The sequence below is a fragment of the Chinchilla lanigera genome, unplaced genomic scaffold (assembly GCF_000276665.1).
Source record: "Chinchilla lanigera isolate Chin_1 unplaced genomic scaffold, ChiLan1.0 scaffold00002, whole genome shotgun sequence".
Lineage (NCBI taxonomy): Eukaryota > Metazoa > Chordata > Mammalia > Rodentia > Chinchillidae > Chinchilla > Chinchilla lanigera.
Genome location: NW_004955403.1, coordinates 49,767,874 through 49,790,809, shown reverse-complemented (window position 1 = coordinate 49,790,809; position 22,936 = coordinate 49,767,874). Strand labels below are relative to the sequence as shown.

The 22,936-nt window shown below is 49.4% G+C and overlaps 1 protein-coding gene across 3 annotated transcripts; it reads left to right on the top strand.

Annotated features, from left to right (window-relative positions):
- The first annotated feature begins 1,380 nt into the window (after positions 1-1,380).
- Positions 1,381-22,218, top strand: Stmn4 (stathmin-like 4). Of its 3 annotated transcripts, none has more exons than XM_005373733.2 (7): positions 1,381-1,539; positions 13,811-13,900; positions 14,344-14,439; positions 14,985-15,065; positions 15,510-15,718; positions 16,553-16,744; positions 19,650-22,218. In XM_005373733.2, the coding sequence occupies exons 2-7, from the start codon at positions 13,888-13,890 to the stop codon at positions 19,707-19,709; spliced, it is 651 nt and encodes a 216-aa protein (XP_005373790.1). In that variant the 5' UTR covers positions 1,381-1,539; positions 13,811-13,887; the 3' UTR covers positions 19,710-22,218. The 3 variants fall into 3 exon arrangements, with proteins under 3 accessions (XP_005373790.1, XP_005373793.1, XP_005373792.1); XM_005373736.2 differs by lacking the exon at positions 14,985-15,065 and adding an exon at positions 17,420-17,473 and having other exon boundaries at positions 1,396-1,539; XM_005373735.2 differs by lacking the exon at positions 14,985-15,065 and having other exon boundaries at positions 1,406-1,539.
- Positions 22,219-22,936: the final 718 nt, after the last annotated feature.

Here is a 22,936-nt window from a genome sequence, read left to right as displayed (position 1 = left end):
CTCTCTCTGCTTCCTGGCTGCCATGGGGTGAGCAGTTTTCCCCTGACACACCCTTCTTCCATACCATTTCTGCCTTGGAGCCAGCCAGCTATGGACTGAACCCTCTAAAACCATGAACTGTAGTAATGTTCATGTTCCTCCTTTAAGTTGCAAATGTCAGGTATTTTGTCCTAGCTATGTGAAAATGACTAATAATACTGTATCACTCCACTTATATGACATGTTTAGAAGAGGTAAATTTATAAAGGTGAGAAGTAGCTAGAGGTTAGGAGGAAAGAGGAGTTTTTGTTTAATGGTTACAGATTTTTTTTAGAGGAGATGAAAACATTCCGGAGATGGATGGTGGCAATGATTGTATGACATCATGGTTGGATAGAGGACAACATACTTAAACTGGATAATGGGATACAGCTCAGTGGTAGACACCTAGCATGCCAAGCATGTGTTCCATCGACCCCCAGTACCACACATGCATATGATGTTTAAAATGGTAAATTTTATGTTATGCATGTTTTGCCATAATCACAGCCTCCCGAGAAAATGGAATGAATCAAGGCTGGGTGGTGGAGCGAGAAGCTGGTAAGCACAGAGAGGGGGCTTCAATCAGGTGGGGAGACCGGGAGGAGGGGGAATTTTGCTCCATAGGAGACCTCCTCCCTCAACTGCCACACCTCCCCTCTCCGGCCAGTGGGCTGAGGGTGAGCAGCTGGCTAAGGCCATATCAGGGCTTCCCTGATTCCCTGGGTGGGTGGGGACTAAAGAAGCCATGATGGATGACCCATCCCCTCTGCTCATGATTCTCCACTTTCAGGAACCACCCAGGAGGTGACCAGTCTGCTGTCCTACCTGTGGCTCTTTCTGACTGGCCCTGCCTGGCTAGGCTGGCTGTGGGGACAAACTAGAGCTGGGTGAATGCCACAGTAGAGATACGGTGACACCTGTGTGAGGGCGACCAGAGGGGACCTGAACTGTCCTGGGAACCCTGTGTGGAACCCTAATGGTTCTGGGGTCCCTGCAGTCCCTCCCTGCCCTCTAAATCGCTCTTCAACCCTTCCAGCCCTTCCCACAGAGCTAGAAACACACACTAAACCCTCTGCGAAGCTATTTTGAGGTTTCATCTGTTCTCTCTTATTGCTCCTCTAGATTCCATATTTTCCCTCCCCCAGATTTGAAAGAGCTAAAGATTCTCATAGTCATTCATCATTCCCTCAGCTTGCAAGCTGTGCCTTCACCCCCACCTTCATGGTACCACTCCCTCTTTCCGTCCTCCTCTCCACCCTCACCCTCTGCCTCTCCAGCAGGCTCTTTGTCTGACATCATCTTCCACTGCCTGGCCTGCTAAGAGTTACTCACTCAGGCAATCCCCGCTCCACCAGAGGAGACTGTCCAATTGCCAAGCAACCTACCGTTGGCCAATCAGGGAGCTCGGAGGTGATGTCATGGTGAGAGCCCAGCAGTGGTGCTGATGTTGAGAGAAGCCCAGGGTACCACTAATTGAGGGAGTGAGAAGAGAGCAGCTTGCTTCGAACCGGACTGCAGGTAAGTAGGAATGAGACGTAAATAACGGGAGGCTTTTTAAACAGAAGAGAGAAGCAAAACCGCAGTCACAGAGGGGAGAAGGGAAGTGTACAGAGCCTATTGTGTTACCTTTAGTTCCACTCAGTCAATTAAACTTTGTCAAACCCTGGGGGAAGGAGGGTGAGGCAGAAAGGATGGTGCTGGACAGAGGGGCGAGGGTGGGCTCCCGGTGGCACTTTTGTTCCAGAGCTATAAGAGGAGAATGGGTGGGAAGTATTGGAGGTGCATGGTGAGTTATTTCTGCATGAAGATGTTTTGTTGCTGAGGGAGAGGTTGGCTCAAGAGCTTGGAGGTGGACCTGACCTGAACCCCTTTTCAAGCTGGACTCTGCCCTGTGTTTGATATTTTCAGCTGTTCTTGTCACTCCTGTTTTTCTCTCACCTGCCTTTTCTTTCTCAGCCATCCCTCCACCACCTTACTTTTTTCTCTGGGTCCTAAGGATACAATGCGATTATCACCTATCACTGGCCCCGCCCTACCCTGAGGTTGACCTGATCCCACCTGCTGGGGCCCGAGGCTCTAAAGCTGAGGCTGCAGGAGCACAGAACGCCACACCCTGGTTGTGGGTGGGCTGAGGACAGCCCCTCTTCGCTCAGCCTGCTACCTTCGCCAGGAGTTTAGGCATTGTCCTTTTCTCATCCCAGGACCCAGGGCTTTGATGTCCACTGGGCAGTTCTGTCCCCACGTGGTGGTGCTGTCTTTGTTTTATTTCTTTCAGGAGGATACAGTCAGGGGTGGGGGAGCCTCATTGTCCCAACCCTGGGCAGGTCTCCAGGATGCCTTGAGGGTGGTGGTGGTGGTCGGACATGTTCAGGCTGCCAGTGTCTGAATAACCCAAGCAGGGATAACCCAGGTCCCAGGACCAAGAGAACATTAGCTGGGGGTGGCCAGAGGTGGCCTGCTGGAGTCCTGGGGGCTGGGTGGGTGCAAGAGGGAATGTGGGGGAATCTGTCTCCATGGAGGCTGAGCCCCTCGAGGGGGAGGAAAGCTCTCCAGGCGGTGCCAGGGGGAATGAGATCATACGTCAGCTGTGGAAATAATCGCGGTGCTGGAGTGGAGAGAAAGCAGAGGGGGCAGGTCTGAGCCACAGCTCCACAGAAGAGAGTGAGAGCCTCCCAGCACCCTGCCCTCCCTTCCAGCTTGCCCAAGCCCTCTCCCGGCTGCTAGGAACTGTGCTTCCACTCCCCGCTGAGCTGCTGAACCCCTGCCAGCTGGTCCCAGAACTGGAGTCACCCCAGCTCCTCCTAGCCTCACCTGGAACAGCTTTGCAGTGAACCCAGTGGGTCCCTCACGGAGCATGTGACCTGTGGGGAGTGTGAGTTTGCCATCACTAAAGGCTTTCAGGCAGGGGCATGATAACACCCAGCAGGGCGGCAGTCGAGGACATTTTGGCATTGCACTGGAGCTATATGTAGATTAGGGTTCTTCAAACTGTGGGCGGAGACCACTTAGATTGTGAAATCAATTATATGAATTGTAACTTTTTAAAAAAAAATAAAATGAGATAAGATAAATAGAAAAAATCAGAACACATTCTATATAATGGTTAAATTATATTTCGTGTACCTTTTTTAGTTACCTGTGTTCAGTAATGTGTATATTTGTGCGTATATGTAGATACCTGTATATATGTCCCTGCTGGAGCGTATGACATAAAGTATAGTTTTTACCATGGATCCCAGTCAAAAATGTTCAGAAACATTAGCTATGTGAACTCTACTTACCTCTCCCAAGCTTAAGGCTGTACTTCTATGGAAAAGTCTCATGGAACTTTTTTAATTCTTAATTTTTCACTGTGATACTATATACATATATATCATAAAATTTACAATCTTCGTTATTTTTTAAGTATACAACTCAGTGGTACTAAGATGTACATCTCTGTGTATCTAATGTTCATAAATCCTTTTTGTTACAAAACTGAAGGTCTGTACCCATTAAACTCCAACAGCCTATCTCCCTCCCCCAGCCCCCGAGACCTCTGTTCTTACTTCTGCCTCTATGAATCTGACTACTCCAGGTGCCTCTATCAGTGGGATTATATGGTGTTTGTCCCTTTGTGACTGGCTTGTGACACTTGGCATAATGTCCTCTAGGCTCATCTGTATTATAGACTGCAACGTCCCCACTACCAGGTGCAGAAGAGTATCCAAAAGTTACATTTAAATCCAAGTAACTTTTAAAATGGGAAACTGTTTAGTGAGATACTGTGTGCTAAAGAATCCGTGAAAGATAGAGAATTTGGTCTAGCATTATCCATCCTGAGTGTACTGCTTAATAGACGTACAGCAGTCCCCCTTACGCCCAGTTTGGTTTTGTTTCTGTTACCTGTGGTCAACTGCCTATGAAAATAGTAAATGGAGAATTCCAGAAATAAGCAATTCATGAGTTTTAAATAAATTTATCAGTATGTTATAATCATGATGTTTATTACTAGTTGCTGTTAATCTCTTGCTATGCTTAATTTATAACTTAAACCTTACCATTGGGATGTATAGGAGGAAACATAATATATACAGAATTCAGCGTGGTCTGGGGCTCAGGCATCTGTGGAACATCCTGGCTGAGAGGGGACTACTGGGTACCTCCTGCTGGGGGACAGGTAGTAGGAGGGTCACGCACTGTGCTTGGATAGCTGGTTTAATGTCTAGATTTCATTTTGGCTCAATAAAAGGAGCCAAAGGCCAAGCGAGGAGCCTGCCCTCTTCGGTTTTCCTAGGCCATTTAAACCCTTTGCATGACAGGAGGGAAGCAGACAGATTGACAGTATTTAAAACATAACAACAAAGACTGACAAACTAAAATCCAAGGAATAGCATAGCTCAACAGGCAAGAGGAACATGGAGAAAAGAAAATAAAGCAGGAGAGAGAGAGAGAGAGAGAGAGAGAGAGAGAGAGAGGGAGGGAGAGCAAGCATTAACCAACCATATTTAAAAATCAGGAAAACTCAGTTATTTTGTGTTCTAGGTCTTAGATACTAGGATATATAATTATCAAGATCATAACCAAAGAAAAGCTTAATTTTCCTAGGACCCCTAAGATTCTATCTTCTTTGTCATTTTGGTATCTTTGTGTGTGTGTGTGTGTGTGTGTGTGTGTGTGTGTGTGTGTGTGTGTGTGTTACTGGGGATGAACCCAGGCCCTTCACACTGAACTACATCTACAGCCTTTTATTACTGTTGTTATTTTGAGATCCCACTAACTTGGGCTTAAACTTGTGATCCTCTTGTCTCAGCCTCCAGTGAGCTGGTATTACAGGTGTGCACCATGCCTGGTTCCCTTTGGATACCTTTATATTATTCCCCCTTACCTGGAGACTCTCATTTGGAGATGGACTCTGTACAGATTTTAAAGTCATAGTGCAAAGAAATAGTACTTTTGTGGGGGGGGATATAGTAATTTAAGAGGAATTGTGACATCCAAATGTAAATTTATAGTGCTTGGTACAGAACCAAAGCCTCTTTTTTAAAAAATTTTTTTGACTAGAAAGATAAACATGTATCATGTAGTATTTGGTTTGCTCATTAAGTTTGCACTTGTTATGTTTAAATATGTGGTGGTCTGGGAAAGGTTGTTTCCTCTTTTTTTTTTTTTTCCTTTGGGAATGGGGTAAGCACCCCCATTCTCACTTGGTATTTTATAAAAGCATTTTTCTAGGTTCCTGCATTTCAAGCTCCAGTAGGCAGACAGGAAGACGTATACACAAAGCCTCCACACACATATGTTGCTCCCACCTTCCCCCTGCACACATACACGCACGGATCTATCCTTTTTCCCCAGCAAAGCCCAGCGCTCATTGGTCTTTCCCATCAATTAGAGCTGTGTCCCTCCCTTAAGGCCCTGCAGTTCCCAGTGGCTGGTGGGAGGGAGAAGATCCGATCAAAAGGGGGAGGAGCCTAGGGTGGCCAGCCTGATTTATGACAGGGCTCCGGCAGATGGAGAGTTTGGAGAACAGGCTGGAAAATATGAACCCAGAGGTCAGAGCTGAGCACAGACTCAGGAGGAAGGGGCGGGGCAGATTTCTATGTCTCAGTGGATCGTCTGGGGGCCTGTCAACAAATTCAGACCAAATAGGAAGGCAAGTTCAAGCTGAGCAGGGGGAATAGCTGGGCCCAGAGCAGCGCACTTCAGGCCAGTGCTGGAACACAGGCGCAGCCCAAGTACTGACCCTGGACAGAGCCGCCTGTCATCTGTACCTGCCATCGAGTCAGACACAACCGGATTCAAGAAGCGTATCGTGAGTCTTTCCTGGAGGGAAGAAGGAAATCACTCCAGGTTCTCTAGCCCACCAAAAAATTATCAAAATAAAAAGCTCAGGCACAAAAGGACCATGTTACCAATAATCATCATAAACAAAAAACACTAGCATTTAATTGTTGTCTAATTATAATCAATGCACATATAAGACTGTGTGCAAACATCAAATGTCTGGAGGCTAAGGAATATGTTTATTAAGCCCGTCACTGTATTCCCACTTCCATGCTGCCCACATACAGTAGTTTCTGAACAAATAATTGTTAAATAAAAAATGCATTGAAATCAGAAATGACAACCTAGAACTGAAAATCTGGTTCATTCTGACACAGCTCTGTTTGTAGAGAAAGGAAGCAAAATTTTGCTAAATCTCACACAGAGAGTCATTTTATATCATTTTATATAGTGAATATAATTTTAACTAAAAATAATTTTGACTTAAAGCTAAAATTAAAAAATAAAATGTAAAACTGAAAAAGCATCAAAGAAGAATGAAAGAACAAAGAGAGCAAGAGCAATGCTGCAAAAGATAAGGGTTCCTTTTTTAGTCCAGTTCAGTGAGGGCCGGAAAGCGTGACTCCGCTCTTTCTCTGAAAACTTAGGCAAAACGCTGGGTTTCCTGGACTCTGTTTCCTCATCTGGAAAAGATTAGGGAAAGAAACTCTAGAAATCTCCATGGCTTTGTCCATCTCTGGGACTGCAACATGGGCAGAGAGCTCGACTCTCTGGAACTGTCTACACATCCTATTACTTGTTCTCTCCTGATGTGAAAATTATTCAGTTTATTACACTGGATAGGTCATTTATGTACTCTTTTTTGTTTTCAATGCCTGCGAGGAGAGCATTCTGCTACTGAGCTATGCTTGAAATCTTTTCTGTTCTTTTTTTTTTTTTTTGAGTTGTGGTCTTATGAAGTTGTCCAGGCTGGGCTCAAACTTGTTAAACTTATGCCATGGCCTTCTCAGTAGCTAGAATTTATAGGCGTGTTCAACAGGGCCCACCTTGGTGTGTGCATTTTAACAGGGACTTTCTGAATCAGTGTCTGACCTGGAGGAGAGGGTAAGGGTGCGAATTATAAGCACTGAGGCCACTCATGATAAGAGAGATAGATTTGGGACAGGCAACTCCAACCACGTGTCCCTGGCAGACAGTTGTCTTGCTTACCTGTAAGGGTGGCCTTGGACAGTAGGAAGAACATGGAGCTTATCAGAAACAGCTAGACTTTGATATAAAAACACTGGTCCAAGTTATGTCTTTATCCCTTTTTACTTGTACAACTTGGGGCAAATCCAGTTACTCACTTAAACCGATCATGTATTAAATGGGTATCGTAATATCTATTTCATAGGATTTGGAGAAGAGGACATGTTTGAGTGTATGTGTTCTAATCACAACTATGTGACTATAATAGACACGAAGAAACCTAGAATGAGATAGAATAGCCTAAGCTCACAAGACTCCAGGGATTTTTTTTTTCCTTTTCTCTATCACATGGATTTTTCTGACATTGATGCTTGTAATTAGGCATTAGATATAAGACACACACATGCATATGGATGCACTGGCAAATGTCTGGTAAACTGTGATGCCCTATGAAATACCTGTCTCACCGTGAGGAGTGGGATTTGAGGGCTTGCTCCCCATGCTGATCCCTGGGAGTGCTCTTGACCCCAAGACTCCATCTGGTGCCTGGGTCACCTGTCTGTCCCCTCACCCAGCAACTCTGAATGGAAGTTCCCTCCCTGAGCTCGACTCATTGATTCTTCTGTACGTATTGAGCTGCAGATAAAAATAGCCCAGGAAGTTCCATCATGGCGGGTTATTGGGGTTGTCCGTTTCGCAGCTATTATTTTCCTTCTCTGACTTGCCTCTCCGTGTAGCCCGCAGAGCTTCAAGGGCCTCCTTGGACTTAGTCCTTGAGAGCTCTGCTGCTGTGCACAGGTGTCTCTTTCTGGAAGCACATCTGAAGCTGCATTCCTAAATCAGAGGGGCTCTGCGGGAGTCTGCTCTTGAGCATGATCCAACAGCTCGTTGCTTAAAGCCCTTGGAGGCAAACCTAACTGAACTTGGCAGCGCAGTGCATCGCACAGGGCTCCGACTCCTGGGCCTCTCTGCCCGTCTCCTCATCCCTCCTGGCCGTGTGCTCTAACGTCCTTCGGCTCCGGATGACACGGTTCCTGGTGCTGGGAAGGATGCTGCTGAAGGCCTTTAGATCCAATCCCCCCATGTGGTTTTTCTAGGACCTGACAGCGGACTTGGCACAGAATTTGATGTGGAAAGAATAAAAACCACATTCATGAAAAAATAATGTACCTTCTTTTGATTTGAAACTTAAATAAGACGCGTACTGCCAATCAGAGCCTCTTTGATCAGCGTTGAATAAACAGAGTACTGTTCTGAGATGACTTGATTCCAGCCCCCAGTGAAGGAGGGTGACTTTGAGGCCACTTCTCCAGTCACTGTCAAGTAAATACACACTTCACTTGGACTTTTAGTGACAGTTTTCTTTTTTTTTTTGGAACTGGGAACCAAACTCGGAACCTCACACTTGCTAAGCAGGCGCTGTGCCACCAAGCTTTATCTCCAGCTTCTACTTGGACCCTTAGGACGAAGGGTTCGCATGCACAGTCCTGGAGAGCCCCTGCTTCTGCTGCATGTGGTTTGAGGACCTGGGTCAGAATTCATTGCTCCCTCACCCGCAAAGTACCCATTCTGATTCTGTGCCAGAGTTCCTATATTTGGCATCCAGAGCCCTTGCCAGGGACAACTCTATCCAAACCACTTGGACAAGCATTCGCTGCTTATCCCTCAAAAATAGTCCATGTGGGATTTGGCACACCCTGAGAGCAGTATCTGGGCATTTCTTACAGAGACAAATAAAATGCTTGCTCACTGTAGCGGGTGGGAGGGCAGGTGCACGTGGGGAAGCAGCCATGTGGTGTGGAGGCCTTGTTGCTCTTCTCTGCTCTGTGGTCTCTAACTGCATAGGAAACAGCCTGGGAGGGTTAAGACCCTATTAGGACCCCCTAGCAGGTGTCCCTCCCTTCTGTGTGCCCATCTTTTCACTGGAAGCTGCTCAGGTGACCCCACATAGGTTGTTCCTCTCATTCAAGGTGATGTTTGGGGAGAAGGGGCCAGTGTGAAGGGGAAAGCCACCTCCCCTGAACCCAGAGGCTTGGGCTCTGTGGTCCCTTTTCTACCAGCCTCTTGCTGTGTGACCTCAGGATCTATGGTCTCCATGGAGGGTGGTATTGGCATTTGGATTGGGACAACCGTCCTTTGTGTGGGAATGTTGTGTGCAGTGTGGGACACTTGGCTTACCTGGCCTGTACCCAGTGAATACCTGTTGCATTCCAGTGGGACAATCAGAGAGTCCCACTTATTCCCAGGAGTCAGACTGCTTCTCCCAGAGAACCACTGGCTCAAGGATCTCTCTCTCTCTCCATCTCTCTCTCTCTCTCTGACATTCTGATGTCCTGGGGAAATTGGGAACTCTGATCTCTTCTCTTTATGAGTCTTTTTCTCCCCACCACGCCACCATGAGAAGTCTCTTCAGTCAGCAGCCTGGATGTGCATCATCATCAGCCACCGCTGCCCCAATCCACACTGGCTCTTCTGTGTCTGATCTCTGGCACTCCGCTGGGTGGGTTCATCACCACCAGCTTACTTTGTCCACTGTGCTAGTGGCTCATGCATCAGAAGAAAGATGCGATGACTTCCTTTTCCCCACAGAGACTCTCAGCTGCTGGAGCTGGGATGTGGATGGGTCAGTTCATAAGAGGGAGAAGGGTGCTGTGGTGGGGAGGGGGATGCAGGAAATCCAGCCTGTAACTCTGCACCTGGACATGGCTTCCTGGGCTCCCTTCCTAATCTTCCCCCCAAGCTAATGGATGAATCTCTAGTTCCAGTACTAGAACCAGAAGGCAGGAAGTGTAACACGTGGACTCAAATCCCAGCTCTGCCCCATAATACGTGCAGGACGTGATGTAACTGACCTTACTCCACTAAGTTCAAAGACCTTCACAGAATGACCTGAGATGTGCCAGTGACCACGAGCATTGCAACTCCCCTCTCTTCCCATTCAAAAGATGCCAGGGGCTTCCTAAAGGAAGAGAAGCTATACACTCCTACACAGTGCAGAGGTGTCTACAATCATCTTGTTCTGATTCTAGCATTCGGTCCCAAGGCATCCTGCCTGTGACCCAGTGGGTCTCCTCTGCTCCCAAATAAACCCATCCATGCCCTGCTACAGTCAGGTTCCAAAGCCCCGCCTACAGCTATAGGCACACAGAACCTGCCTTGCAAGATGGCCCGCCATGACTGGGATCAGCCTTTGGGCTCACTTTCTGGCTGCAGCTTGAGGCCTCTCTCCACCTGCTGTGCTGGGTCAGTCCCCAGCAGCCCAGGGACTGGTAGCCTGGGGCCTTGCCTCTTGCAGATTATTGTGTGCCTACCCAAAGTACCTGTGCGTGTACACTGAGCAGGAGTCTGGGTGCCACCATCTAGCTCTGGTTCTGGGCTATTGGCGGAGGGATTGTGTCACACCCACCCTGAGTAAAGGAAGCTTTGATCTTTTCTACTCCTGGGTGCGGTGAGTTTCCTGGTTTTCCTTGGGGGCTGCCCAATTGTAGAATCACCCTCTGCCTTAGTAGAAAACATGAGACCCCCGGCTGGGCCTCACCATGGGGTTGCCTTATGACGCTCTGATGGCTTGGGTAGAATCCCTTTGTGAGGACCTGAACACACGCTCATGGTCTCTATCACCTCTCTGTTTTCTTCCTGCCTGCCAGAGTTCCTGGTGTTCTGTGCCCTCTGACCCTGAGCAGCAACAGCCCTCACCACCCTTTTTGGTGATCCCAGGAGGGGTGTGGTGGTCTCCACTCCACTGTGGTCTGTGTTCTGCAATGACGTGACAATATGCTCATGGGTATTTAACGGCCTCTGCAGGATGAGTTTGAGTTTCACCACCAGGCTCAGGGTTGGGGAGGCAGATGTGGCTAATCCCACAAAATGTGGATATCACAGGCTAATTTGTGGTACAGTCAGGCTCCCTGCATGGCCACCACCCCTAGTGGCTTAGGGTCCCTTTCCCCGTTCTATTCTACAGAAATCTTGATTACCTTTGACCCCATAACTTCTGCATCCTTTCTTAGAATGCTCTCTGGGCAGCAGTATTCTGTGGGGTGTTTAGTGCAGTAGACATGGCATGACTGTTGGCCTCAGAATTTTTAGGAGCACCATGTATTTACAAATACCTGTGCACAGATTATCTTGAGGAACAAGTCAGACCATATGCAAATGCTGATTGTTGAGGTGTGGTGAAAGAATCATGAGTTTGAATCCTGGCTTTGTCACTTACAAAGAACATGGGTTTTCTAGGGCTGCCATGACACCTTACCACAAAAGAGCTGGCCAGAAATCCTATAGCAAGGCTTCAGTAGACCACATTTGTTCAGGAGCTCCAGTGAGGACCCTTCTGTGCGTCTTTTGGCTTTTGGTATCCAAGGTCCTCATCTTCACGTGGCTTGCTCACCCTCTCCCCTCTGAGCGTCACATATAAGGACCTAACATTGCGCTGAAAACCCACATGGGCAATCAGAGATGATCTCATCCTGAGAGCCTTAATTTCATCTGCCAAGATCCTTTTTCCAAAGAAGGCCACGTTCAAGTGCTGTAGGGGATAAGACGTGGACAGATCTCACTGCACTCACCATACTGAATGGCCTCTCTGAGACTCTTTCTCACTTATTTATAAAGTGGGGCTAGCGTTTCTATCTCACAAAGCAATCGTGAAATTAAAGTGAAGAGACTGTCACATGGTACGTGTTGTGTAAGTGCATATTTCTAATCCTGCCAATTCTAACCCTGCGGTGCTAAGAGGTCTTAGTTACCATTCATTATGGGTACCCCTGCCTACCTCTGTGGCATCCCTGGGCATCCTTTTCTGGCTTGCTGCCATTCTTTATGTTCCAAAAGCCCTTGGCATGATATCTTCTATGCAAACAGTACTTACATTCATATTTTTAAGTGAAGGGATACCCACAGGCTAGATTGGTTTGTCCAGAGTCCTTCGGATCATGGGAGAACCAGAAAGAGCTTCTAGGTCCTCCACTGGCCACTAGGGAAGAGCGTACAAACCAGAAGATATAGATCCTGGATTCAGCTCTGCCACCTAGGAGCTGTGTGATCTTAGGCCCAAGTTCCTTATCTGAAAGCAAATGGTACCTGGCTCAGCCCATGTGAAAGCCCGGGAATAGATGTAAAGATCTCCACACACAAAGGGTCTCAGCCTCATTCCAACTCAGGCTGATGGGCATGTTCCCTGATCCTAGTGCCTGTGCCTACTTGGTCCTCTTCTCGCTTGGATATGTTTCTGTGCCTCCTTCTCTACCTATCCAGACCTCCCCTTCCCATCCTTCACTCAGGTTGAGCTCTGGTCAGGGCTCTGCCTCTCAGCCAGTCAACTCTTCCATCAGCCCGGCCCCTGGGAGATTGCACTGGATGGAGCCTCATGACCAAGGCCTTGGCATCCAGGCACCAGGCCCGCCTCTCTGTTGGGGAGTCGCTGGTACCGTCAGGACCAGCCTGACACCAGGGAGACAAGATCCATTGTGCTGCTGTGGGAGGGACCTGGCAGGGGCCTCTGGCTTCCAAGCACATGAGGGGAAGAGGAAGGAAAACAGAGCACTGAAGGGTAGCTAGGTCTTGGTTCAAGTCTGCATGTTGTTGTACTAGTCCTATAACCCCCTCCGAGCCTCAGTTTCCTTGTCTGTAAAAGGGGAAGACAGTCCTTTCTTGCAGAGCTGTGGTGAGGACCCTTTGCTCTTTGGCAAATGGCAAAGGAGAGGAAAGTAACATTTATTAAGTGTGTCCAGTGTGCTGGATGCTGGGCACTGGCCTCCCTCTTTTAATTTGTGCAGCGCTGTGGAAGTAAGATGGGAAAAGCAAGCTGTGGTACATGAAGTGACTAGTGACAGCGGGAGATGACATCTGTAGTTGACTCCCAGTGGTGTAGCTCTAAGGTCAGAGCTGGACCCACGTCTCCCAGTATGGACCCCGGTCCTCAGTGGAGAAAACACCCTATTGGAGGAAAATGGCTCCAAGTCAGTCTCACGCCATCCTCCACCAGCACAGTGACCCCTGAGGGTGGCCGAGGACCAAGCACCCTAACGACAAGCATTCACCACCGGCTACTCCTCAGTCTTCATGGAAATCCTCAGAGGAGTCCTGTCACTTCTTGTCCCCCTGACACTCCCAGATCTGCCCTTTCTCTGCCTCTCCTATCATCTTTCCAGTCTTCTCACTTTCGGCCCAGCACAAAGCAACTTGAGAGGGATCTCCAAAGAGAGCTCCTCACCCTGGACCCCTGCCTGTGCAGTTCCCCGGGCAGGAAGTCCTCCCTGGATCCCCTGGCCTCCCATAAAGATCCTACATGCCAATTTCTGTCTCTAACTAACAGTGATGACAGAAGGCCTCACTGTCTACCTCTTCTCATAGTCCAGGGTCATTGGAAGTGGGACCGGGGAGGGACTGGGTCGGTGGTTGATGGAGTGTGGGAAGGTGAGGGGTTTTTAGCATCCTCTGTCCAGCAGCTCCTTCTCACCCCTTGTTGGAGGTGGCTGGAGGGAAGTCTGGGGTGTCTGTAGGCTGAAGTTCAGTCACACAGCTACTTTGCAAACACCTCCAGGTAATTCCTACTGAGGATTTACCCCTCACTCTGACCCTTGCCTGGGCTCTGGCCACTGTGTTGCATACGGAGACAGACAAACACTCCTTGCTCCGTGGAATTTTAGGGAAGTCACATTTGCATACTTTCGAGCCTTGAGACAGGACATCATAGAGTGGGCAGTGTGTGGGGAGGTGAGTGCTGGTGGGGAGCAGGCTGGGGGCCAGCGCAAATCAGCACCTCTGAGATTCCCTTGGCAGCTGTACGCAGACCTTCTTTAGCACAATAAAGCATCACATCCTCTTTTCTCAGGGTTGTGACAGTGTGCTGAGCTGGTGACAGACACCTTGTGACTTCCAGTTGGATTCAGCATCCAAATTCCTGCAAGCATGACCCTCGCAGGTAGACACACACGCGGTGGTGTGACGGGCCCCTAGCATATGAGGTTTCTCTTTTATGGATGCAAAGAGACAAAGGGCTGGTAGGAAATACACCCAAGGGCAAAGGCAGCGCATCTCTGGGTGGTGGGTGGGACGACAGCTGAGTTTTTCTTCCTTTTGGTCATCTCTGTGACCTGGGTCAGGACTCTGAAGATCAGGGACTGCACCTGAGAGCACTGTGCATTCTGGGTTAGGCAGGATGAGGCCCTTAGGAAGGCTGAGATTTCAGTGAAGGACAGCAGAGGGTTGGAATCTCACGCAGAAACCCTAAAGAGGCACCTCTAGCGGGGGACGGATCCCACCTTGGGTGCAGGTCTGGGCGGTTTGGGTGCCTCGGGCTGACTGGAGTGGAGGCTGCCCTCTGAGACAGTCGGGGCTCCTCCTCACCTGCCGCTGTGCCCACAGCCTACAAGGAGAAGATGAAGGAGCTCCCGCTTGTGTCCCTGTTCTGCTCCTGCTTCCTGGCGGACCCCCTGAATAAATCATCCTACAAATACGAAGGTCAGTGAGCCTCAGCTAGGACAGGGAGGGGTGGGGCCTCCTGTGTCCTGTGTTCGTGGTGCAGCACCCAACCAGTTCCACGCAACTCTGCTGGCCACGGCCCACTTTCCCGCCAGAGCCCAGGTATCAGAGCAGCAGGGGTGGCCTGGGGTGCTGGACAGCAATTGCGGGTCTGATCAGGCTGCCCCAGAGCACTCACTCGTGGGTCACCCGTGTTCACCCTTGAACACACCTATGCTGTGGAGGATGCAAAGGGACCCAGACAGAGATCCTGTTATGAGGAGCACAGACCGGAAGAGGAGAGACTCGTGGTCACCAGGTCTCTGAGGGAAGGGTGGAGAGGCACCAGGATTGGACTTCCATCTGGGACTGTGACAGTGATGCTGAGGGGACAGTCTGCAAGGAGCACTTGATGGCTGTGTCCTTGTGCAGGGCAGTCAGGGCACAGGTCATCTCCCACGTCCTGGTTGAGAGGAAGCGATGGATTTGGTCTGGCAATGAGCAAGGGGGTGTTCGGATGACCTGAGACTGTTTTTTCTGTCTAGGCTGGTGTGGGAGACAGTGTAGGAGGAAAGCTCAAAGCCAGTGGAAAGACAGTGCTGACTGGAGAGAAAGAAGAGAACAGGGTAGGAGGGAGTCAGGGGAGAGGTCCGCAGGCTGAGCTGTCAGAGGGCAGTGGGGCGAGGAGGACCCAGGTGGGCGGTGGGTAGAGCAGCCCACTGTCCACCACCAGCAAGGCCAACTTGAGCAGGAGCTCAAATCTCAGAGGAGGCTGGAGGTAGAGGCAGAAGCAAAAGCAGCCGGTGTTGCTGCAGCTGTTATAATAAACCCCGCACCCCAGGCAGCAGACTCGCTAAGCCTGAAATCTCACCACAGCTACAGACCCTTTCATTCCTCTCAGAGCCCACTGACCTTAGGTACCTGTGTTTAGGACAAAGCCAGAGCTCTGGCCACGCAGGCCACTGGTCTGCCTTGGGGATCCCAGCTCTTCCATGTCTGTGCGCATGTGTGCATGCTTTCTGGGGGCCCAGCCATGCGCAGGTGAGCAGCCCCTGCTGTGCTCTCTGCAGCAGACACGGTGGACCTGAACTGGTGTGTCATCTCAGACATGGAGGTCATCGAGCTGAATAAATGCACCTCGGGCCAGTCCTTCGAGGTCATCCTGAAGCCGCCCTCCTTTGACGGGGTGCCCGAGTTCAACGCCTCCTTACCCCGGCGGAGAGACCCTTCGCTGGAGGAGATCCAGAAGAAACTAGAAGCAGCTGAGGAGCGAAGGAAGGTAGGCACTGCCCTTCCCTCCATGTCCGTGATAGGAGGAGGGAACTGGAAATGACAGGTGATGGCCCTGCGTGGCTAAGGTCACCTCAAACCTACAAATACCCAGACACCACCTTCCACACGTGGGGCAGGGGCTGAGGTGCCATTGAGGGAAACAGAGTAAATCTCCTGTGCTGTAGGAGCCTACAGCTTGGTTAAGGGCATAAGGTACCCTTCAGAGGTAACCTCCTGTGCATGGTGAGAAGAAGACGTTGAATAATGCTGAGGATAGAAGGCAAGTTTTCTTTCCCTAAGAGAGGGGAGAAGGCCACGGTATGGTATGTTTCCAGCCCATGGTGCCTTCTATTTTTCCTATGGGTCTCATAGCTCCACTCTGATGCCATCTTAGTGTGAGCTTCTCTCTCTCAAGCAGGAAGTGATCCTCTCCACCCTCCAGTTCCTGCACCGCTTCCTGCTGACCCGTTAAGGTGTTCATCACATGCCCCTCTAGGTTTCAGTTATTCACTTGTGTATCTTATCTCTATTAGAGATTTTCTTTCCAAAGTTGCTAGAACAGCACCTGCAAGTTAAGTTAGGTCATTTAGTATTTGTGAATGAATGAATGATGCTAAAGAGAAAAGGGGCCCTGAGGATACTTAGCAAAAGGCTGCTGAACAATCAAAGCTCTATAAGTGGCGGGAGAATCCAGGAAGTGTCCTTGCTTCCTGCTCGTAGGCTGGGACACCAGGCTCAGAAGGACACGCGTTCTGGATGCAGAGTGCTTCAGCTGTGAGGGTGAAAGTGTGCTCAGGTGGGCTCACTCCAAGGGTCTCTCTCTCCTCCTGTGCATCCCCAGTACCAGGAAGCTGAGCTGCTGAAGCACCTGGCAGAAAAACGAGAACACGAGCGAGAGGTGATCCAAAAAGCCATTGAGGAGAACAACAACTTCATCAAGATGGCTAAGGAAAAACTGGCCCAGAAGATGGAATCCAACAAGGAAAACCGGGAGGCCCACCTTGCCGCCATGTTGGAGCGGCTGCAAGAGAAGGTAAGCAATCCTGGGGGCGGGAGGAGGCTCCCGGAAGCTCCGTCTTCCTTCTGCAAGAAGCGTACCTGGACCTGTGCACCACTTCCACAGGAAGTAGCCTTGGGCAGGAATGGGAACCTTTCTTTGAGGCAGGACCCTTAGAGAGTCAAGGGGATGCTTTAGGAAGCCACTCGCATGAAACGCAAACCAGGCTCTGGGGTTCCTTGTGGGATTTTCTGCACAGTTACATGGCTGAAATAGCTCATTTGTCTTAAGGATTTTTAGGGAGTCACTAGCGTTCTTTTCTAGCAAACAGAACAGAGATAGACACACACTGTATGTTCCGGGCTTCTTCCTTGAATGGACTGATTCAATTCAATAAAAGATGCTCTTTGGCATTCTCGGCTCTAAGCTAAAGGCATGATTAGCTGAGGTGCCCATTGAGCAGGAAACACAACGCTAAACCACATGACAGGGACCGAGTGAGTCGCAGGTTTCTCACTAGGCTGCATTTTGTTAATAAACCCAAGGGTTTCACCTGAGTATCAGGAGTGTGAGAGCTTGGGGTTGGTCCCTGTGTCAGCAGAATGGCAGCCCATCTGCTGAGGACACGCTCGCCTCTTTTCCTGAGTCGCAAGGCTGCCCCAGTTTCTCCTGCAGCTCCCGGGAAGCTCCAGCTCTGTGTTTTATTTCCAGGAGCCGCCTGCTGCGCGGTGACTCCCGGGACCCGATCGGTGGCCTCGTCCCATGGTGAGCAGCGTGGTCCCCACTCCTTCCTGCCCATCCAGCTAGAATCTCAGGCCCTTGGCAACAGATGTTAGAAAGATGTGGTTCCTTCAGGAGCAACCTGAATGCGGCACAGACCCTGGCCCTGGCCAGCAAGGGTGCCTCTGTGCTCTACTGTTTTGTCCTCAGGCCACCGGCAGGGACCACTAGGGAGGGAAGCAGTCTGGGTCTGACTTCAAGCTTCCCTGGTCAGTGAGAGACAGCTTGTCACAAACTCTCGAGGAAAATAAATAAGTCGGGAGTTGGGCTTGGAGGGAGCAGGCGCTCACCTGGGCTGGACTTAATGATGAGCATTTGAAAGACTGTTTACAAAACACTTTCATTTCATCATTCCACAATGACTCTGTGGTCCTTGCACATCCATGAGGGGAGCAGGGCACGTGTGACCCTTTTTGCAGAAGAAGAAAGCATGTCAGAGAAGGTCAAATGACAGGCTGAGATCACACAGCGGACAAATAGCACACGTGAGAGTAGGAGCCAGCCTTTTGGCTCCCTGTGTGTGGGGCTCTTGCCAATCCCAGGAATAACTGTCTACCATTGATTTACTATTTTTTATCACCAAGGGGCTCTTTGGAGGCCAAGGGAAGGGAGGAGCCAAACCCAGGGTTCTGCCCAGTGAGCTCACCTGAGAACAGAAGTAGAGCTGGAGGTGGAGCTATTGGAAAGGTTCCCATTCTGTGATAACTGCTGTGGAGGTGAATTATACCCCAAGAAGCAAGATGTCAGAGTGGACATTTTGAGGCAGCATCTTGCTCGGGGACCCTGATCCCCACTCAGATGTACCCACCGGAGGAGGGAGGAGGTGGAGCAAGGGTTAAGTGTGTGGGGCAGGGACCCCTTCAACAATGCCCTTTATGCTAGACTTTGTGTACATCATACACCGTCTATACCAGAGTCACCTTGTATGAGTGTAAAATTACAGACATTTGGACCCTACCCTGAACCTACTGCCTAGGGACACCCCAGCTTCCCAAGTCCTGTGATACACAGCAGAGATGGAAAAGCACTGCTTGAGATATACTACATCCTGCTTCCAACCCAAGGAAAATTCAAGGGTCTCTAGGGACAGAGTTGTAGTTTTTGTTGTTGTTGTTGTTTTTGGTTTTTGGTTTTTCTCCGGTACCGGGAACCGAACTCACGACCTTGCGCTTGCCAGGCAGGCGTTTTTTGCCGCTGAGCTGTAGATTAAGGTCCCATCCTGGGAGTCTGGGCTGCTTCAGCACATCCCATCCAGGTTGGTTCTGTCATCTGAATGTGACAATGCCAGGCTCAGTTAGGGGGCTCACTTACCGAGCACCTGCTAAGTCCAAGTGCCATACAAGAACTGGGACATACAAAGAGGAAAAAGCCCTGGTGCCTGCCCATGCAGAAGTCATCTGTGATAGAGACCCATATGAGCATAATGAGGCAGGGCTTACCCCGCCTGCAACTGGACCCTGCCAGAGCCTGGGAGGCAAAGGGCTGCCAGTCAGGCCCCTGGGCCAGATCAGAGAATGAGGCCCCAGTGGGGAAGTGTCAGCCAAGGTCGCACAGCAGGAGGGCCTGGGAGGTCAGGTTTGTCTTTTACAAATGAGGGTTCTCTTACAAGAAGGACTACGAAAGTCTACTTTTTGGAGTAATCTTCGGATTGCCTTTCTAAAAATTCTTCTATCAGTTTGTACTTTGAGAACCTCCATCCTTCAACCATAAAGTCCAGGTCATGCTCACTAAGGAGACGGAGGAGATGACAGCAGCTGGGCGAGTGCACGCCATGCCACTGGCAGTGGGTGCGGGCGGTGAGGCTGGCTCCGCTACCTGCTCTGGTAGCACAGGCTACCTCCAGCTGGAACCTGCATTGTCAAGCTAGTGATCAGTCCCAAAGCCAAGAAGGCAGGAGGAGGGAGAAAGAGGCTGAGGGACCCTGGGGCCACTGTGAGGTGGGTCCCCAAGGGAGGTAGGGACCCACCGGCCCAGGGGCTCTCTGGGCCACCGCAGCAGCTCACTCACCTGCCGTCTTCTGCCCCCTCTCAGGATGCCTTTGCGGACACAGCCCCGTTCTTCCTGCTGTGGTCATCTCTGGCACTCTGTTCTCTTCCCCTCCACCTCCCCTTACCCCTGGACAGCCGGTGTGACCCTCCCTTGTCCCTCCCTTCCTCCCCAGGACAAGCACGCGGAGGAGGTGCGGAAAAACAAGGAGCTGAAGGAAGAGGCCTCCAGGTAAAGCCCAGAGGCCAGACACGTTTCCAGGACGCCGGACAGCTCCCGCAGTCCCGAGCAGCCTCGCCCACCGCCGCTGCTCTCCCAGCACTAGGGTTTGGGGGGAGGGGGGTGGCCAGGGGTGTTTCCTCTGCTTTTGGTGTTTGTACATGTTAAGAATTGACCAGTGAAGCCATCCTATTTGTTTCTGGGGAACAATGATGGGGTGGGAGAGGGGAGAGGAGAGACTTGGGAAAGGAAGACCAGCTCACGGACATCGCCACACTACCCACCGCAGGCTCGGGCCTGAACCCCCCGCTTTTCACAGCTCTGCTGGACATCCAGCCTTCAGGTGCCATGTGAAGGGACCACGAGAACCAGGCCAGTGGAAGTTCAGGGTCAGGGACAGAGTTCTAGGAGGGCGGTGGTCGCAGAGTCTTCAGGATGAGCCCCGCTGGAGGGGATGTGAGGCCTGGAAGTGTCGCTTCTGCCCTGTGGCCAGTGGGATGAGGTCTGCGTGTGTGTTATCCATCATCTTTTGATCATCATGACCAATGAAACCTTTACTTCAAGTCTCCAGTTCTTTGTTTTCTGATTTTGTCCTTTTGGGTGATTGGTGGAATGTTCTAGAAATTTGACTTCTACCCATGTGATGGCAGAAGATCTTTAATTTTACTATCCAAGTATCTGAGGTGCTGGATGAGGTGGGTTGACTTATGTAATAATTGAAAGATTTGTTTTTCTCTCTCTTCTTTTAAACCCATCTGTGGGCTGTCCCTGACTGGATTGAATGGAAAAAGAATGCAACATTTCTTTCTACAAACTATTGTTTTAGCATGTTCCCTGGGATTCATTGTAAGAAGGAAGTTGTCGTAAGTCTGTTCAGGCCACCATAATGAAATACTTTAGTCTGTGTACTTTATGAGCACTAGAAATTTAATGCTCATAGTTCTGGAGACAGGATGACCCAAGATTAAGGCACTAGTAGATTTGGCATCTGGTGAGGTGAGGGGTCCTCTCCCTTCAAGATGGTGACTTCTTGCTGTGTTCTGGCATGGCAGAAGGGCAAAAGGGCTCCTTTAAACCCTTTTTATAGGGCACTGGTCCCTACTGGGGAGCTACATGAGCTAAACACCTCCTAAAGGTCTCACCTCTTAACACTGTTGTGTGGGGATTAAGTTTTAACATGTGACATTTAGGGGGACATCAATATGGTGGGAGCCTCCCTCACTTTGGGTTACAAAATGTGAGCAGAGAAATTAAGCACTTGCTAGCGAAGGCAGAGGGTCCATTCCAACCCAGCAGTTCTGGTCTCCAGGACACCCCACCCTCCACTGGAAGCAAATGACCAGGAGGGTGCAACCTGCATGGACCAGGTCCCAGGGCATCCCATACCTGCCCTGCACACTGTGTAGTTTTGTACAGACTTGCAAATAAACTCTTTGGTATTGCCTTGTTTCTTCCACTAGTGGAACTGCAATTTAGCTTTATTTTAAGTTAAGGTGATGATGGTGACATTTAACACTTAGGCTGCACTTATTTGAGATCCGGCAAAATTTCTCTGGACTTGCTTATATATACTTATCTTACTTAATTTTCACACCAATCATGAGAGGAAGTTACTGTTGTTCAGATGTAGACAAAGAAATGGAGGAATAGAAAGTGTAAGTAACTTGCTGGAGTCCACACAGATAATAAGTGGGGGAGCACAGAGACTTGTATCTGGCAGTTTGCTCCCAGAGTCTGTATTTTTAGCCCTGCACTGTGCTGCTTTTTGACACTTCCAAACTAGGCTGTGAGTCCTAGATTGGTGTTTCTCAAACTGTGAGTTGTGACTCATTGGATTGTGAGACTAGTTTTATGGATGCAATGTAACTTTCCTCCTCCTTCCCTTCCCTCCTTCCTTTGAAATAGAATAGAAAACAAAACATCAAAATGCATTCTGGGTAATAATGGAGGTATCACTGCATGGGAATCGTGTTTCTACTCTTAATGTTATGCATGTGTTTCTGGGTCACACTACAAACCATATTTCTTGCTGGGGTGACAATCAAAACTCTTTGAAAGTCACTGCTTTAGAATGAGCATGGAGTCAGAACCAGGATGTCCAACTTGCAGCCCAGGGGCTCTGGGAAGCTGCTGCATTTGGGAAAGTGAAACGCTGTGGCTGTACTGTCACAACCAGCTTCCTTTGGCACAGGCGGGAGTGACCTTGAGGGTCTATTTTCCCAAATCCACTCCATCGGCATCTGCATCCTCCCACTTGAACACCCGTGGCTGGAGGAAGCTCTTCCCACGCCCAGTCACCACCCTGTCACTCTCCAGTTCACACTTCCATTCTCTGCACACCGTTCCCTTGTTTGGGTTGCTTGTCTCTCCTCAATTCTGACCCGTTCTTTCAAACTCAGTCCAGATATTAAGTTCTCTTGACTCTGCCAGTATTTCTATATTTTTCATGTGCCATGATTTCTGTACCATTATTTATTTACCTATGCTTTCCTGCTATTAAACTTGATGCCTCTTGAAAGCAGAAACCAGTTTTATGAATCTTCATGTGCTCAGCAGTGGCTACTTGGGTAGGATGTGCTTAGGCACAGCAGTGTTGTTGAGAGGCAGTTAGGGAAGTTGTGGGGGAGTTTTTGGATGCTTCATCTGTGTAGCACTTTTTAAAAGCCTTTATATAGGAAAACAAGAGGGAAGCACCTGCTCAGGATCATGCAGGTGACTAAAACCAACCTCTAAGGCAGGCCCTGGGCTCACTAATCCCCAGCCCTTGACAAATAGAACTGAAAACCCCAATTACGTGGCCGGAGTGAGACAGATTCTAAGAATTAACAAACAATTCCTTCACTGAAAGGGTTTGCAAGCCAGTAGGGACACACAGGAAGCTACCAAGGCAATGGCTCTTAAATTTTCAATTTGTATCAAAACCCTTTGAGAGCTTATTAAAACATAGATTTCTCTGCCGTGGATGTTTGTAAATGAAAATAATTGACCAGGCTTAAGGAAATAGTATCTTTTGAGGATATTATCCTGGAACCCATGTTTGAGCAAACCGTTTCCTGTTTCTTTCCTTAAAACTAGATTTAACCTGATTTTTAATTGCTAGCTAGTGGCAGGATTTATATTAAGTTGGTATAAACCAAGACTGTCAAACCTGTAGTGTGCAATTGTATAGGTTCTGACTGGCGCAGTACCCTTCTATGTGGCAGGGACCCTGCTCTACCAGCTGTGCAGCTCCTCCCCAAATTC

Excerpts from the sequence above, each read along its gene's own strand:
- Stmn4 (XM_005373733.2), top strand. Across the intron at positions 14,440-14,984 it reads ATCATCCTACAAATACGAAG|GCTGGTGTGGGAGACAGTGT; the intron begins GTCAGTGAGCCT and ends TTTTCTGTCTAG. Across the intron at positions 15,719-16,552 it reads CAGCTGAGGAGCGAAGGAAG|TACCAGGAAGCTGAGCTGCT; the intron begins GTAGGCACTGCC and ends GTGCATCCCCAG.